The sequence below is a fragment of the Durio zibethinus genome, chromosome 18 (assembly GCF_047325235.1).
Source record: "Durio zibethinus cultivar Kanyao isolate XHJ-2024 chromosome 18, ASM4732523v1, whole genome shotgun sequence".
Classification (NCBI taxonomy): domain Eukaryota; kingdom Viridiplantae; phylum Streptophyta; class Magnoliopsida; order Malvales; family Malvaceae; genus Durio; species Durio zibethinus.
In genome coordinates, this window is record NC_143179.1 from 3,939,295 (window position 1) to 3,958,695 (window position 19,401).

At 27.2% G+C, this 19,401-nt stretch overlaps 1 protein-coding gene across 1 annotated transcript; it reads left to right on the forward strand.

Annotated features, from left to right (window-relative positions):
- Positions 1 to 811: 811 nt before the first annotated feature.
- LOC111300198 (EG45-like domain containing protein) lies at positions 812 to 2,377 on the forward strand. Its single transcript, XM_089746800.1, has 3 exons — positions 812 to 950; positions 1,056 to 1,356; positions 2,093 to 2,377. The coding sequence occupies exons 1-3, from the start codon at positions 830 to 832 to the stop codon at positions 2,097 to 2,099; spliced, it is 429 nt and encodes a 142-aa protein (XP_089602926.1). The 5' UTR covers positions 812 to 829; the 3' UTR covers positions 2,100 to 2,377.
- Positions 2,378 to 19,401: the final 17,024 nt, after the last annotated feature.

Below are 19,401 nucleotides of genomic sequence, written 5' to 3' on the forward strand. Positions count from 1 at the left end.
TTATAAGTGAAATAGGTGTAATAGATAGGATTTCGTGGCATTTGCTTCGAATATTCTTATAATAGTGATTTGGTAAACTAAATGCGTAGACAATCTCATTTTATTTTTTTAAAACTTTGTTGATATATTTTCCCATTATAAAAAACTAAATAATATTTGTTGTCATTCATTGTAAAATTAAAAATAGTTTGAATTCTAATGTAATCACGGTTGAATATTTAATAATTAGAGTAATTAATACAACAAAGATTTTATTGCGGTTAATTAAAAAGATAAATTATGTCTTTATTATACTCTTGGTTTTTATCATACTCCTGCAGCGAATCACCTAATAAATTATTATTAGTTTTGAAACATTAGAAATTAATTTTTTTTATTTTTAGCTTATGCATCAATAAATTTCAATTGATTATTGATTTGTTGACAAGATATTATTTTGTAAATATTATTATTTGTTTGCCCATATTGAAAAAATCATGACCCGAATACATTAACCCGAAACGAAGCTAGATTAGATTGCTAGTTATCACTATTTATATCTCTATGTCCTACTTTAACAAACTATTCTTTGACTTGCTCAACGCTTTTATTGAATTATATTCATTATTAATGAAATTATTTTATATTACGTTAAAATATATTTTTTTATTTAAATTATATTACAATTATATTATTAAAAAAATCAACAATTTATTATTTAACATTTACGTTAAAAAAATTAAGAAATGCAAAAAATTAGGATCACCATTCTTATTTAAAGTACTCGAAACTCGCCTAGCGTATGATTATTAAAAAACCATAAAGAGTATAATTCAAATTTGCAGTAGAAATGGTAAAGCTGCAGCCGCCATGGGTATTCTTCAGCATCTTCATGCTCCTGCAAACAACGCTCTTCCATTTGTCTTATGCTGATGTCGGCACTGCTAGCCATTACAGCAACCCATATATTCGTAAGTGGCCGCCATTACTATATGTCAGATATTGCAACTTTTACTCTTTAACTCTCTTAATTTTAATTTCAACCTCATTTTTTGGGTTGTCTGTTCACGGTGTAGCCACCGCCTGCTTCGGGAATGATGTCTCCCAGTTTCCTACTAGCAACTTGTTTGCAGCAGCGGGAGACGGAATATGGGACAACGGTGCTTCCTGTGGGCGGCAATACTTGGTAAGGTGCATCAGTGCGGCTACCCCTGGAACTTGCAATCCTAGTGAAACCATTCAAATAAGGATAGTTGATCGAGCGGATACATCAGTGTCTCGGCCTTCCACCAACGGTGCTACAATAGTTCTTTCCACCACTGCATTTGGGGCCATTGCAAATCCCTCTGCTGCATCCGTTAACATTGAATTCCAACAGTAAGGAAACTCTTTATCTATATTTATCCTTTTGATTTCCTTCATGTTATGTACAAAGCATATATTTTTTGACAAATTAAATCTCCTCATTTTCATGGAAGTAAAAGCTACTAAGGGCTAAGAAGAAATTACCTTAGACTTAGACAATTTTTATATTTGTATTATGTTAAATGCATGTAAAATTAAAAAAAAAATTTATCATGTTAAATTCATATCGATATATTGAATATCAAATATATATTTTTTATTTCCTCTTAACACATATATAACTTTTTACTAAAATTTTAAATGATATAACTTTTATATTTTTTTTTATATTTGTGTCGTACTATTTTATTGTATTTAAAATTATTAAATATATCTAGTGCTATTAACATTAACGAATGAGATGTCATTGCCGAGCTAATGATTATGACTAATTTTTTTACAAAGTTGTAGCTTAAAAATAGAAGAGTTTGTAAGTATTAAAATTTAAAATTTAAATTTATTGAATGAGATTTTTTTTTAAAATAATTATATAAATTAATTAAATTATATTTAAAATTCAATGATTATGACTATTTTACGAAATAATTTCCATAGCTAATTAGGTTCTTAAAATGAGTTCATACCATAAAATCTTACGTTTAAAACACGTAATGATTTTTTTCCCATATATACATCTAATCAAGTCATCTGCATATGCAAGTTATGTCTTTGCTTTGAAACTTAAATGTATTGTTCTTTTCTATGGCAGGGTGTGAATTTTGAAGATACCGTACCCCACAGTACTTGCTTCTGGAAACTTGCATCAAATTCTTTTGTTCCTACTTCCATAGCTTCATGCATATATAAAGTCAAAGCGTTCGATTTCGCTTCTTTTTTTTATATAATATTATCTGTATACGTCGTACATATGTATTTGTCAAGATGATGTTTACTTAGTTGAATTATTGGTTTTTAATTAATAACTCTTTAATCATTTTAGATTTTTTTTATATATATTTTTAGTAGTCAATACTGTTACGAATATAAAGATATGTAATTCCACCTTTTACACAAAATAAAAGTGTAAAATGTAAAGAGAAATATATACACAAACACCTAACGAAAAAATCAAAACCAAGTTCAGACAATTAAAACTTTTGATATGATAGGAATATATGGCATCTTCACTAGACTTGATAATTTCAGATACGATACGATAATATGATATAAAAATAACATGAAAAATTATATATATGTTTAAAAAATATATAATTTATGTTTATTCGTATTAATAAGAATTTCAACACAATACAATTTATATCATATATATGTTAACTCGTTTAAATACGTGACATGCCATAAATAACACGGTTTAATTTAATTTTATTATACGAATAGATGTTTAATATGTTAAACCCATTTAACATATTTTTTATATTTATTTTAATTTAATATAAACAATAAAGATTTTTAAAATTTTTAAACTTTTAATTATGATACTTAATTAGTTATTTAATTTCATATAAAAATTATTTTAAACATTTAATTATAATACTCCTTTAATAATTATTATAAAATTATTTTTATATTAATAATATAAATACAATTTAAATATTAATATTAGTTCTATACATTTTTATTTTATTCTTTAATTTTTAATAATTTATCATTTTAAAATTTATACTAAAAATTAATATAATTATATAATATAAATTAAAATTTAAATATATATTAAATTTATATATTAAATGAGTATTAAAATTTTTTATTTTTGTAATATATAAGTACTTTTTTATACTACTGATATATTAAATTTATTAAGTTATAAATGATAGATAATTTATAATTATTTATTATTTTAGTCATATTCTTGTATATATTTATGTTAGTTATGTCTATTCGTGTATATCCGTGTTAGTCGTGTCTATTTTTGTATATCTGTATTATTTGTGTTTATTCATGTCGTGCTTAAACGAATCAATTATATAAATATTAATCATATCGTATCACATGTAATACGTATATTAAATATGTCATGTTTATGTTTAGGATTTAAACACATTTTATATTGCGTGTCGTATTCGTATTTTAATAATTCGTATTATTATATATGTCAAATATGATAGAAGCACGATACGAAAACACAAATTGCCAGATATAATCTCCACTAAGCATTTTGTTAGATTTTTATATATCTCCTATTTATTCAAGAAGTTGAATTTAGAATTTTTTTTTTCAATAAAATTTGAATTTTCTTTTAAACCACTAAAAAAAATTGAGATCGTCAACAGTTATATAATCTATTAATAAAATATTAAATTCTTAATTTTAATAACAAGTGACAAATCCAAGAATATTTTTGAGAATATCCGCATATTATATTATATTATATTATATATATATATATATACATGAATGAATTTATTAATTTTATTGACAAAATTTATCAATTTTATTGACGAAAGGGGTATCCCAGAAAATTTTAAAGTGTCCAACGGAAAATTATTTTTAAAATTTTTTATTTTTTGGGGTGTTTATTGGAATTTTTGCGAGTGTCCAGTTAAAAATTTCCTTCTAAACTTTCATATTTTCTATTTTTTTTTTAATGTCCATAGAAAAATTTTAGAGATGTTTAATTGAAAATTTCCCTTCAAATTTCAAATTTTCTAATTTTTAGAATGTTCATAAACACCTTAACATAAAAAGATGCATTCGTCACTGTTAATAATTAGAGTACAAATTCGAGTAATCTCGTATGCACAAAAAAAAAAAAAAAAAACACTGATATCAATGTCGACGACCACTTCCAATACTGACAGATGAACACGCAATTTCAAGGTAGAAATTAAGCGGGAGTGGTTTGGAAATGAAAAGAATTGGTCAACAAATATTTGGTTAAATTAAGCCAAAATATTTTTTATCATTATAGTAATAGATCATCAAAATAATGGAAATATTGGACCATTGATGAGCTGCAACTTTTCTTCATTAAATATGCATTACTAGATTGTTTACTTTTTCAATATCTCAATCTTTTGGATTTTTTTTCTTTTTTTTTTTTTTTTCTGTTGAATCAATATTTGGATATGATTAAAAGACGATTTCAATATCTCAATATTTGGATTTTTATTTTAAGAATTTAAGTGAAAAGTTTTAAAATTTTTATAAGTTATAATAGAATTTTAAGATAGCTTATGCAATTCAATGTTAATAATATTAAATATATTTCTCCATCACTCGCAAATCACAAGGGTTAATGTAATTAGCAAAGAGAGGATTTTTTTTTTTTCTGTCAATGAGATTCGATACTTACAAGAAACACTTCAAGTAAAATCATCATAAATGTATAAAACCAATATTAGAGACTGCACCCGTAAGATCGTTCGGAAAATTAAACTTAAAAAATCTTGAATATATAAAAAAAATTTATATATTTCCATAAATATTAAATAATTAAATGTCAATAACAATGAAAATCTACTGGTTTCATATGTACTTGTTATATATTCTTCAAAAGGCATTAATATCAGTTGACATAGTTATATCTTGACCAATACAACATTTAAAAACTAGAATTAATGCACATATCACAGTTTGAAAATTGTAACAAAACCCTAACCTTCAAAGTCTTAGTTTCTAGATCATATAAAGACATTGACGTTATGTATTTGGTTAATTAGGTTATCGACTCTCCTAGCAAAAGAAGCTTCTTCCTTTTGACCTCTGCGAAGCTTCTAAAGCAGTAGAAGATCTGCTCCGTTGCCTCAACCACGTCCTATTTTCACACAATTATTCAAATAATATCGATGGTTCAGTGCTTTATAATTAATTAATAAAGAGATGCTTGGTCAAGAATCTGCCGCTGGGTTTTTTCAATCTGTTTAGGTATATCTTATCCGTAAAATATTGATTTATTCTAAAGTTCTGCGAAGCAATGGAAGATGGTCCTTTCACCAACAATTAGTATATGCACAGAGAAAAATTAATTAGAAGATACTGCTCACCATGGTTGTTATTTCTAAGATACTTGCTTAGTTATTTTTGGAATATGTATGTGGTGAGAGTAGGACTCGCTCTAAGCTTACTTGGTGAAATTTTCAGACCTATTAGTTAGAGAGAAAAAGAAGATTAGAGGTATTGAAGTTAGGATATCGAGGCATATTTTGACGCTCAAGTTAAAAGGGTATCTTAAAAGAAAAATGGATAGAAGGTTAAAAAAGAGAGGAAGATAGAGTAGAGGAAGAATAGTTTGCATGTTTGATAACATTCTTATCAGTTTCCTTTTACATTTCATAAGTGGTGACATTGTTGGAAAAATCAACACCCACACATAAAGTAGTAAGTTCAAATCAAGAATAAAATCAATTTCCTTTTACATTTCATAAGTGGTGACATTGTTGAAAAAATCAACACCCACACACAGAACTCACACGTAGAATCCACACACAAAATAGCAAGCTCAAATCAAGAATAAGAACACGCAAATATATTTGGTTCGACCTAACTCAAAATAACCTACTCCAAATACAATCCACTAACAAATAAATATTTACAATAGTGAGACTTTTAGAATGTGAAAAGTCTTCTAAAACTCTTTACTCAAAACTTAACCAAAAACTCAATTACACCCTTTAATAGCCTACTCACTTAGCTATTCTCTTAGTGTCTAACTCTCTGAGATTATCAAACTAAAAACAAAATACTTTATTTATAAGGGTGAAACCCCTTATACTTTTACTAAATTCTCGATGTGGGATACTGGACAAATTCAAAACTCACTAACTTTCGATGTGGGATTATGAGATTCAAGGTAAATCCCAACAAATCTTCCCTTGACTTGAATCTCCAAACACTTCAACAGTATTTGCAAAGCTAACACGCTTACTTTTCTTCTTTTTTTTTTCGTCATAGGGATCCTAGTAATTGAGCCTTCATCAAGCATGTACAAGTGATTTTTGACCCTATTCCCTTGTAAAATCATACTACCATTCTTGTACACTTTCAACCAATTATAACTATCATAATATGTGTACCCCCAGAAGCTAACTCACCCAAAGCAATCAAATTGTAGTGACAACTTGGTACATACTTTACATGATGAAGTGTCCTAATAACACCATTGTGAGATCTAAGGCGAACACTCCCAATGCCTTGAATCTGTACTTTTTTTTTGTTAGCAACCACAATATCCCCATACTTTTCATTCTTATCCAACTCCACAAAGCAACTCATATCATTGTAAATATGAATTGTAGCAACTGAATCCAAAATCCAACCCTTATCACTTTTCAAAGTCTGAGTCTCATCAATACAAGTTATCAAAACAACATCATCATCATCAGACACGACAACAGTAATATCATTCTTTTTTTCATCTGATTTTTTTTCATCATTCGCCCTTTTAAAAACAGTCATATCCATTCTCAGCTTCCTGTAACGTACTTGGATATGTCCCTTCTCACCATAATAATAATATTCTATATCACTGTAATCTCTGTCTCTTGACTTGGATCTCCTTTTTGATTCATCAATCCTCTTTTGAGTCCTCCCTCGATCAAAACCCTCTACAGCTAGTGTACTCTCCCTAGGTGAAGAGTTCTGAGCTTTTATAAACCTTTCATTCTCATGCAATAGGGTAGTCACATCATCCAACTTCAAAGTAGACCTACCCACTAATACAGTCTAAACTAAAGGCCTATAAGACTTGGGCAAAGATGATAGCAAAATTAAAGCCTTCTCTTCATCTTTTAACTCATCAATAAAAATCACTAGCAATTGAGAAACCAATCTATTAAACTTATTCAGGTGATTATGAAGACTCATATCTTCTTTCATATTCAGAGAATACAGTTCCATCTTCAAACATAATCTATTAATCAACGGCTTCGAAACATAAATACCTTCAAGCTTATCTCATAAACTTTTCAGAGTACTCTCAGTCAACACACTGTACTTTACTTCTAGAGCTAATGTCAATCTAATAGTACTAACAGCTTTCTTCTGAATCCTATTTTAATTAACATCAGACATTCTCTCTGACTTACTACTCTCTAATGCTTGATCAGACATTCCCTCTGACTTACTACTCTCTAATGCTTGATCAGACATTCCCTCTGACTTACTACTCTCTAATGCTTGATCCAACCCTTGTTGTACTAACAGATTTTGAATTGTACTTTGCCACTTGATCTAACCCTTGTTATACTAACAGATCTTGAATTGTACTTTGTCATAACATAAAATTACTCTTTCAATCAAATAACGAAATCTCAAACTTAGGCATAGGCATACTAGACATATCTTCTTCAGATATCTTCAAACACTACTTCATGATCTCTTAGGTCCACAAACCTTAAACCTCGAACCTCGCTCTGATATCACTTATTGAAAAAATCAATACTCACACACAGAACCCATACACAAAATAGCAAGCTCAAATCAAGAATAAGAATACACAAATATATTTGGTTCGGCCCAACTCAAAATAGCCTACTCCAAATACAATTCACTAACAAATAAATTTTTACAACTGTGAGACTTTTAAAATGAGAAAAGTCTTCTAAAACTCTTTACTCAAAACTTAACCAAAAACTCAATTACACATTTTAATAGCCTACTCACTTAGCTATTCTCTCGATGTTTAACTCTCTGAGATTACCAAATTAAAAATAAAATACCTTATTTATAAGGGTGAAACTCTTTATACTTTTACTAAACTCCTGATGCGGGATACTGGACAAATTTAAAACTCACTAACTTTCGATGTGAGATTATGAGATTCAAAGCAAATCTCAACAGACATGATTATCTGTACAATTGATATGTTTATCTTGAATTTATGTGTAAATTTACGTGTAATTGATCATTACGTTACTCTTATGATATAGCAATACTGATTAACAGATTAATTGGTTGACATGAAAGCAACCACTGGGATCGATATCCAAAACAAAAGAAATTATGTGCTCAAAGAGTTAAATGATCGACAGTCTTTTAATTTAAATTAACAAAGACATCATTTTGAGCCTAAGAAATGTTTTGAATTGAATAATTAATTAAGATTTCATTTGTTTGAAGTTGTGTTTGATTGAAATCATTAAAGTTAATAATAAACGTGTAATGTCAAACAAGAACAAAAATTACAATAAAAAGTCTAATAATAATGAATTTATTGTCAGTAGATAGGAACATATGGGATTGTAATTGCAATTTTTTCAATCGTACATTTGTAATGTCAAACTGGACCAAAGTAGGATTTTTGAAATGACTAATATAAGTTTATAATCATAAACAAAAGCAATTAATTAAGAATATAAAACATAATTAAAGGTATCAATGAACTAAAATAAAATGATATCTTTTTAAGGTTTGTCTAAAATTCAATTCGATCAGTTTATTAGAACTCGTTTAAGCATGTTATTATTCAAAATGTTATACAAAAATTAAAAATGTTTTTGCATCCATCGACACTTCAATTGGATTTGGGAACAATCTAGCTAGGCTGCTACTTTTGCATCCGTTGTTTGTGATTTATGGACGACTGATCTTTGCATGCGACATTGCCCTTTCACATATCCTTTTGCTAATACTACACCCATAGGAAAGACGGAGAATAACTACAAATTGTACGAAAAAGTACAACAATTTAGCACACTCGTGAGTATTATTTTAAAAGAGACGTTAAGTAGACACTTTTTTTTTTTTTTTTTGCAGAAGTAATTTTTGTAATTTTTAAAATAAAAAATATATTTATAAAAATTTGAAACAATATAAATGTTCCTAATTTTATATTTATCATAATATTGTTCTTAATTTTTTTTTATTCATATTAATGCAATCATGATTTGTTTTCCTAAAGTAGGAAATGATTCAATGAAAGGTAGGAAATTATTAAAACAAAATATAAGAAAAGAAATATTAGATGGTACCCCTTTATGATTTTATTATTTTAAGAAAAAATAATAATATAGTTACTAACCATTTGCATTATAAATATCTCATTTTTTTCATAAATTTTTTCTAAAATTAAATGAATTTTGAATTTTATATCGATATTAACTTCAAAATTGTTTGATTGGACTGTAATGGTAAAGGTTGATTTTAAAATCCAAATCGAATGAACCAAAAGTTTTATTGTTGTTGTTGATCAAAAAGTCAAAAGTAAATAAATAAATAAATAAATAAAAAGAATAGAAAACTGAGATCAAAGTTTATAAAGGTGAATTTGGGAATTAAATTTTTTATTTTATTTAGATTTTAAATTTAAAGGTTGAATTTGATTCTGGAATTACTTGAGCTCTACTTCACTTATATAAAAAAAAAGATTTTGAAAGTGATAAAAACTTGATCTTGTTAGATTCGATCCATTAAATTTTTTTTAAATTGAAAAGGATTTACTCACTAGATAAAGAGGGTAATTTCAAACACAAATCATTATCAAGCAATTTACACAATCAATGGACAATAGCTTACAAAGTGCAATTAGATCAATTTTTAGTTTTCAGGTTTGGTTTTTTTTAGTCTGATAATTTTTTAAACAAGTTTTTTCTAGGTTGAAGTCGTTTTTGAATTCTGTTTGGGGAAATTTTTTGTGATTCTAGTAGAAAAGAATTGATTAGGAAGTGTTTTGAAATTTGAAATTTTTTTGAAATTTTTTAGGTTTTATGGGATTTTTTGGATTTTTTTTAAAATTTTGTTTAAATTTTTTGATGATCTTTTGAAGTTTCCAATGAAATTGATGGTGGTTGAAAGGGTTTTATGGTGGCTGGTTTTTGGATTTCAAAAGGTTTCTAGAAAAATTTGAATTTTTCATGTTGGATTCTAGAATTTTGATCAGTCTTTGATTTTTATTTTTTTTTTGTAGATTATTTTAGAGAGCAAGTGAAAGACTCCAACTAGAGAAAGAAAAGAAAAAAGAAACCGAAGAAAAAAAAGTCTTTTTTTTTTCTTTTTTTGTTTTTATAGGTTGCACGAACGTTAACCTGTGCCTTAACCTTGTTGACCGAAACACTTTCCTTAGGGTTGACAACGGGTTGGGTTAGGATGAGTTTTTACTTACCTTAACCTGACCTGATTTTATAACAATAAAATTTGAACCCATACTCGATCCAATTTTTTTTTTATTTTTTTATACTCAAACTCAATTTGTATAAATCATAAGTGACCCGACCGAACCCGAAATTAATAAAATATTATTTTTTAAAATATAAAATATTATTTTTTTAAATATAAATACATAAATATATATAAATAAAAAATTAAAAAATAATTTTTTATATAATATCAAGTCGGATCGGATCGAGTTTGTCTAAAACTCGAACTCGATCCGACTTTGATTTTTCCTTAATAATACCCGACTTAACTCGACCCGAAATTCGATTTTAAAAAAAAATCAACTCTATAGGATCAGGTTGAATTGAAACCCGCTGGTTCCATGTTGGGCAGCTAACCTTAACCTTTGTGTTCCCAACCCAATCCAATGCAAGTTTTTCTTTTTTTTTTAATTTATTTTTTGTTTTTATTTTCTGCTATTTTTTATTTCTTGTTTATTTCATTAGTTTTTCTCATTTAATTTATTTTCATTTCTTTAATTTTAAATTCAATTTAATTGAAAAATAATGAGAAAAAGAAACTTTTAATTTTTATTTTTTTTAATGTTTATGATATTTTTGCATGTTTAATTTAGGATTTTTTGCATATTTATTTTATGATATTATTACATAATTTTATTATGATGTTTGTATATTTCTATGTGATATTCTTGATATTATTTTTTGTATGAAATTAGTTTGTAAATAAATAAAAAGGACTAAATTAGTTTCTTTGTCTTAAAATATTTAATAAATCCAATGATGAATTTTTTTTAAATAGACAACATGTCATTCTTGAATATTTTTAAAGTGAAAAAAATTTAACAAAATCTTAAAATCTTTTTTTTAAAAATTTAAATATTGAAATTAATAAAATTAGGAATAAAAACAAATTTTATTAAAGTTTAGATAAGATAATATAAGACTAATTTAATACTAATTTTAGACATTACAAGAGTGTTAGAACATTTTTACATATAACACACTCCTAAACCTAATTCTGAAAGTGTAAATTAAAACGTATTTTTATTAAGGTTCTTTAATTTAAGTTTTGAATAATCAAGCATAAATTTATTTATATGACCAATTGCCCCTATATTATAAAGATTAATAACAATTCCATATTTTTATGTCTAATAAGTACATTTTTGGACTTATCGTTATGACATTCATTATTTTTCCTCTCATATTTGCTCATTTATTCATTATGAAGGTTATAATAAGAAATCAAGATCAAAATGTGTGGGTGTGTGTGTGTGTGTATATATATATAAGAAAATTAGGGCTTAGATGCTATGTATCATGCAGTATTTATAATGGTTAGGGAAAGAAAAGATAAAGAAGGGAGAATGGACGAGCAAAAACAAAACAAATGAAAACCAAACAAACCATTCTAGGTTTTTTTACTGCTTAACTGTCAGAAACCAGAGCTCTTTCAAGTTTCAAGTACCCAGCTTGCTGCCCTTGCCACGTCCTGAGGTGGAATCAAAAATTTCATATTGACTGTGTACAAAAATTGGTTATGGTATATAAAAGTTTACATCATTTTTAATTTGTAAAGGGTTGAAACAGACAATATCTCACAAGGGTATAAATCATGATAATTAGGTTGATCTGGAATGCCAAATAAGGCTATGTCGGGTCCTAGTGTCAAGAGTCGAGACTTAAGCTTTGACCCACGAGACTCCAAGACCCGGGTATCCACTCATCTGGCATCCCAGATTAGCCTACCTACCACGGTTCATACCCTTGTGAAGTATTGTCCGCTCTAGCTCTCCTGACCTACGGTTTTATCTTACAAAAGGTACCTCACAATGAAGATATGGCGTGAACCCTTTTATACCCCAATGACCCTCCTTTTATGTTCAATGTGAGATTTAAGACTCCTTCTTAGGTCCGTGACATTGAAGTTGCGCGGGCTAGAGGTTAAGTCTTGACCTATGACAAATGGTATTAGGGCAAATTTGAGGATACTAACTATATGCCACCGAGGACGGTGAGCCTTCGTTGGAGTGAGAGAAGATATTACGATCCTAGGGTGGAGCCAAAAATCACATCAGCTTTATACTATAGTTGATCATGGGATATAATGATCCACATCATTTTCAATTTGTGAGACCATTTTTATAGAACAAAACCATAAAAGCTAAAAGAACTGAAGCAGATAATAACTCATAAGAATGTGAACCATAATAGTTAGACTGATCTGAGACGCTAGATGAAGTTATACTCAAATCCTAAAATCGCGTTGAGCTAGAGATTGAGTCTCGACCCAAGACACCGAGACTCGACCAAGGTAAACTACTTTAGGCATCACGTTTAGTATAAGATTTAACATGACAAGTGGATGGAAGAGAAACAATCAGCACTGGCCTCTGCCCTGGCGGAAACCAAAGAAAAGGTATAACTAGCTGGGTAAAATCCAGTTCCATAATAATGCCGTAAAAAAGCAATATGGGAAAAGCTAGAAGACTCAACTGCAATAGCAGAGCCTAATCATTATCGACAGATAAAGAACATGCATGTTGCTATGAGCGAAGATACAAAGAAATGAAGACAATCTTACCAAATCAATAGCCTCAAGCCTGTGAACCGGTGAAACTAATCTAACTAATATAGCAAAGATCTATGGCCATATTTTTAACTTTGCTGTTGAGCCTAAGAATGCCCAGGATCATGGAAAATATATTTCAGATGAGCTTAAAGAATACACTACATCAAGTCAATAAAAAAAAAAGACATAAAAACAACAAAGATTAAAATTATTGTAAAAATTATATATCAATTTGACAAAAAAAATGTATTTTGTGTTTGGTGTATGACATAAATTTGACACAGCAATTTTGTTTTTCACAAACGTTTGACACAACAACACGAACACAATACATATACACAAATTGCTTGGTCTAAGGAATATATATATGCCAACAACTATACCACCAAGTTACATAAGATGAGGCAAACTAAACGTTGAGGGAGCTAGTATCATAAACTGCAAATATAAAAACCCTTTCTAGCCGGTCTTCTATGAATGCCAATTCTGATGCCAATGCAGCATGATCACTACCCCATTTCTAGGAAGAAAAAAATAGATAGAAAAATGAAATACCTTATACAAACTGCAATCTGTAAAATCCACACTGAAACATATTCACTAGACCAAAACTAAATAGAAATTCAAGATGACACAATTTGGTATATGTACTATACACAATTATTGGGATTTAACATAAATGATCAATTAAATTTGAATCTAAATCTTCTGTTTTCTTTTATTTTTAATTAAAGTTATTGTCAATCCATATTTATTTTAGTATTATGATTTCCCAAAAACACCACAAGATTTATTGTTACTGTAAACTAGGTTTCACTATCATACCTTTGTTGGGAATCCTGATGTCCATTGCGTAGCATGTTTTGGAATTAGAGTAAGCACCCTAACAGTCTGGAGACCTTCAGAACGCCTGAAAGTTGGATTAGTGTAAAAAATATAATTAATTCTAATATGAATATCAACAAAATTTTAAAACCCAAAATTTTTAAATGGAAATAAAAAAGCTAGTAAAGTATTTCAATTGACCAGATTAAATCGTCAGAAATGTGAGATAAGGGCTCCTATCAAGGAAGAGAAAAAGGGGAAGAAGGGGGAAACCATGGTTGTTACCCCTCCTTAGGAAGTGGGCGAGGTCCAAGTTTAGAATTTCCAAGGAATTGTTACATACTCTAAAAAGAAAGAAAGAAAGAAATGAAAAAAAAAAAAAAGAAGAAATCAAAATCTTGAAATTGGTAAAAGCCACGGAAAACCCAGGCAGCTTAAAAACACCAATAAGGCAATTATACGCTTAACCAGTAACTTGGTACAGAGCAAGAGGACATACATGCAACTAATAAAACTATGAAAGTACATTGATATCCTTCCATTAAAATGTACGATTGAAACAAAATGTTGACTGTGTAAATAAATGGAAATGGTGATGCATTCAAATACCCATTATTAAGGGGCTTTTGCAGCAAAAAAATCCTTGATGTAGTTTTCCTAATGTAGCCAATTGTTTTGCAATAGTGGTCGATAAATTAGGAATATGGTCCGGTACGTTCTCTGAACGTGAATCTATAACTTATTACAAGGGAAAATTACCACTATGCGATTAAGATTGTGGCATCAGTTTTGACTTATGACTATTTTGAGTCAATCATAATAATCCACATTATACCTATAAATCATGTAGATTTGATTATTGAAGTTATCTAATTTATAATGATTGCTTTTAGTGAAAATTAACTATTTCAAATATTATCATGAGTTTTCAATGCATATATTAATTGGCCAATAGCCAATTTCAAGTTCATGACTATTGAAACATTTAAACTTGATTTTAAAATTTTATGAGAACTTAATTTTTTTCACCGTTGTGTAGCTTATATATCTTTATTATTTACCATTTTTAATTGGTTATAATATTTTTGGATATATAACAAATTCAAATTTTACTCATAGGACCAATACGCCTATGTACAATGAAAATCCATAGTATATTTAATTCCAATTTCAAATACTTTCACAATCATTTTGTGATCAATATGTTCATATCTACATCACCATATCAATGCAAGTCATGCAACATGAATCCAAAGAATCATTTTTATAAAATAGCATAAACAATAATTCTAATATGAGTTCTACTCATATTTCAAACAAAAAACTCATAATGAATTTGCATTAGTTAAATCATTGATTGGCTAACTGAAAAGTGTACGACTTTCACAAACTAATATTATTATCTAAGCTCATATATTAGTATAGTGTATAATTAGCCACATTCTTGTCATTGTCATTAAACTATTGAAAACCTCAGAAATTTATGTATATTTCATTTTAATAGCTTGTAAAAGGCCATTTTTTTGGATACAACAAGCAAAAATATCTTTATATACAAAAAGCAATAATGCTTTTATGTAATCATTGATTAACTCTTTGATGGCTATTTATAATTTTTACTTTGTGATTGTTCACAATAAAATTTTATTTTATAAAATCATTTCTAGTGTAATACACCCAGCAGGTAAAATACATATCACATTATCCATGTTTATGATAATAATAATTATTTAGTTTATTAACAATTATTTGATTTATTATCCATCAATTAATTCATCAAACACCATATCTTAAAAATAATTATTCACATACATTAATTTAATTTTAATTGGTTTTTATGTAAATTGAACACTAGTCAAAATTTGAACCAATAATAAAACTTTTTTAAAAAAATTAACCTTTGATTTATAAACGACCAACAAAGGTAGAACTATATAAATAGCTTGACTCAAATTATTATCTCAATTTTGGTGTCATGATTTAAAAATAAAACTAATCTTACAGTCAATTTTTATTTTTTGCATATATTCTCCACTTACATCTAAGTTTTTATAGTAAATACCTTTACGTATTTTCAATTATTTTCATAGAAACCATGGGACAATTTGCCTATTCTATATATAACCAATACATAACAATTAAACAATCGACTATTCCATTAGAATCCAATTTAATTCGTTACTTTATAACAAGTGATAATTCTTTTGATCGCATATCAATTCATCTCTTTTTTTTTTTTTATGTTTTTAGGCTATTTTCCATCATAGTCTTTATAAGCATTGATTTTTTAATAGAAATAATATAATTCATTAAACCCAATTGTGGAGCTAATTTTAGTATATACATAAACTTGTGCAATATAATCAATATTTTGCATATTGTGTTTTGACTTTACCCATTACTAAAATTAATTTTTTACATGTTTATCTCATTCAGTCAATCTTTTTACAAGTAATTATGCAAAAAAAAAAAAAAAAAAAACCTCTAATGAATATCTTTTGAAAATTAACATTTTGGTTAATGAAAACATTAATCTTTTGACACCTTGAGTCTCTTCCAATATTGATCTTCAAATCATGCCAATTTTTTTCCTTTTATGTTTCTTATGCGAAATTTAAATTTCTCATAATTACCTTTAAATTGTTAAAATAAATAAATAAAAAAAGAGAAATAATAGAAAAAAAATTTGGCTTTGACGTATGAAGAACACTTTCTTAAAGGTAATTATGCCTTCAAGATACAATAAAGTCTCAAACTCTCCAATTAAAAATAATAAAAATAGTTATATTAAAATATTTATTTATAATGAATGAATAAACATAAACTTCTATTCAAATGATTATGACTTTTTGTATAATCATAATTTTTATGAATAATAATAATGTATTTTTATTTAAACAATTATGAGTATTTGTTTTATGATAATTATTTATATTTAAATATAATTATTTAAAATATGAATAAAATTAATACAAAAATTAATTTTACTCTTCAATAATTAAATCTTTCTCTTCAATATGAGAAACACCACATCCTAAATTACGAGCATCATCACCAAAGCTAGTTCATTATGAATAGCATGGCTAAAAGAATATGTGCTTAAAGGAGAAAAGTATATGGCAAGTATTAGCGAAGCCGAACAGTAGCTGGAATTGGAGAAAATTTCTTCAACTTAGATAGATGACGCGGAAGTTTGTCAAACAAGAGAATGGAGCTGAGATTTGGACATTTCAAAGGAATTCCTATTCGACAACACTTGTGTGGGAGGAAATTAGGCCAAAACAAAAAGGTGGAGCGGCACAAACTTATATGGTTCAAATACCATATTCCAAAACACACATTGATAGTTTGGATGGTCATACTTAGCAGACTTCCCGCTGCAGATAGGCTGAGAGTTGGTGAATGGAGGCTGAAGGAATATGTTATCTGTTTAAGTGTGTAGAGGAGTCTGGGGATCATGTTTTCTTTGGATGTGACTTTGCAAGCAGAAGGTTCTTCAACTATGTAGAATTAGCAGGAGAATAGGGACTTGGGCTACAGAGTTAAGATAAAAGAGGCTTAAAGGGAGAGCGTTGATTTATATCATATTACGCTTAGCATGGAATGCGTACATATATATGATATGGAAGGAAAGGAATAACCGCCTGTTTAAGCAAATGGAAGAGACCTTAACGTAAGTGATGGATCAAATCAAGGATGCTATTAGAACTAGATTGCATGGGCTTAATAGAATTGCTGCGGATGTAACTAATAAGAACTTTTATGATGCATGAAGCCTTAATATTACTATGTTAGAATATGTTGATATCTTAAATAGACTGATAGTAGAATTTATTCTTTGATTACTTGTAATGTTGTGAATTGTTATTTATTGTAGTAGATCACTGTTAGCTTGGATAAATGAAATTTAGATTTATAAAAATAATAATAATAATTATCGAATTTACCCTTGTTTGAAAATTTTGAAAGAGAGGGGATAGCTTTATATTGGAATTATCACTAATTTGTGGCCTCATGCACAGATTTTGTTTTTCATATAATTATTACACATACAAACAGCATTTTTAACAAAAAAAAAATATATATATATATAATTTATATTTGCATGTATTCAAATGATATCTAAAAAAATAATTCTTTTAAACTATTCAAACATTCAAGAAACAATATTGTTAAAAAAAAAAAAAGTGAATATATTTTAATGGAAAAAAATGGCTTAACCCAAGTTGCTTATTTAATTTTGCATTTTTAATTAAAGATAAGTTTATTCTTTTAAAAAATGAACTTATATATTAGATTTATAAGAGTAACTCACTCTAGTTTTTTTTTTTAATTTAAATTTTTAGATATTTATATTTCATTTCATGTGTCAAAAAAATAAACCATTCATGTAGGAAAATTATTTTTTTCTAAAAGTTTGACCTATAAAAGATGTCAACATAATATATTACATTTTTTTTAAGTTTAACTTGATTCAAGAAAATTAATTTGATAATTTTAACATTGTCGGACCAAATTTATCATAAATGAATTCTTGTAATATTCTTAAATAGAATTGAAGGAGTTAACAAAATGCATTATTAAATTAAAGAAAAAAGTGAAACCAAGGAGCAAGCCATGACAGATGCCAATGGATTAGAATTTACAACTCAAATCCTTTTAATCTTATGTGAGATAGGGTTTAGGAAATATGCATGTATATACAATTATAAATCATGGGAAATTAACATGCCAAGTTTCAAATATTTAATAGAAAGCAAGGGTCTTATCTATATACATAGGAAATATTTAATACAGGAAAAGCATTATGTAGATGGATAGATGTCAAGAGAAAAAAACAAATCTCGAAATTTCTTCATAAAAAATTAATTTTAAGAAATAAAAAAAAAATTTAACAGTATAACTTCAAAAAATCTTAAAACTTCAAAAAATAAGTCATTACAAGATAGTGATGACTTACAGATAACAACTAAACTAATGTATTTGGAGGCTTTCAAAGTATCTCGACCAAAATTTAACACTATTAATCAATTATCAACACATTCTGTTACTTAGAACACTTTTATATTTATATGAGTGAGGTGTTCAAAGAATTTAATATTTAATTACAACAAGTTGACTAAAAATTAAAATAGAAGTAATTAGAGTAATTTAATAAAAACTGTCATTTATTAATATTTTATAAAAAAGAATATTAGAGTGCATTAATTAGAAAATATAAAATTTATTTGTATTGCAAAAAATATATATTTTTGAGTAATTAACTTTCTCTTTAGTTTCATGTTTTATTTATATTATTAATTAAGTTAATTATAACTTACTTTCGTAAGATAAATTAATTGTAACTTAATGTTATAAGGTAAGAATATTGAATATTTAAAAGGAAATTGAAGTAGTTAATTTAATCTAACTAATTATTTTTTACCAAATTAACTCATTATTTTTTAAGTAATAAAAATATGTTAAATAAATAAAATACATTTATTAAAGGACATGTTTGATTTTTAAATCCATCCACATGTCAAAAATTATTCACATAAGATTTTTTTTTTTTTAACCAAAAGTTTAGGCTTTTATAAATTTATATAAGATTTGCAAACAGATTATAAT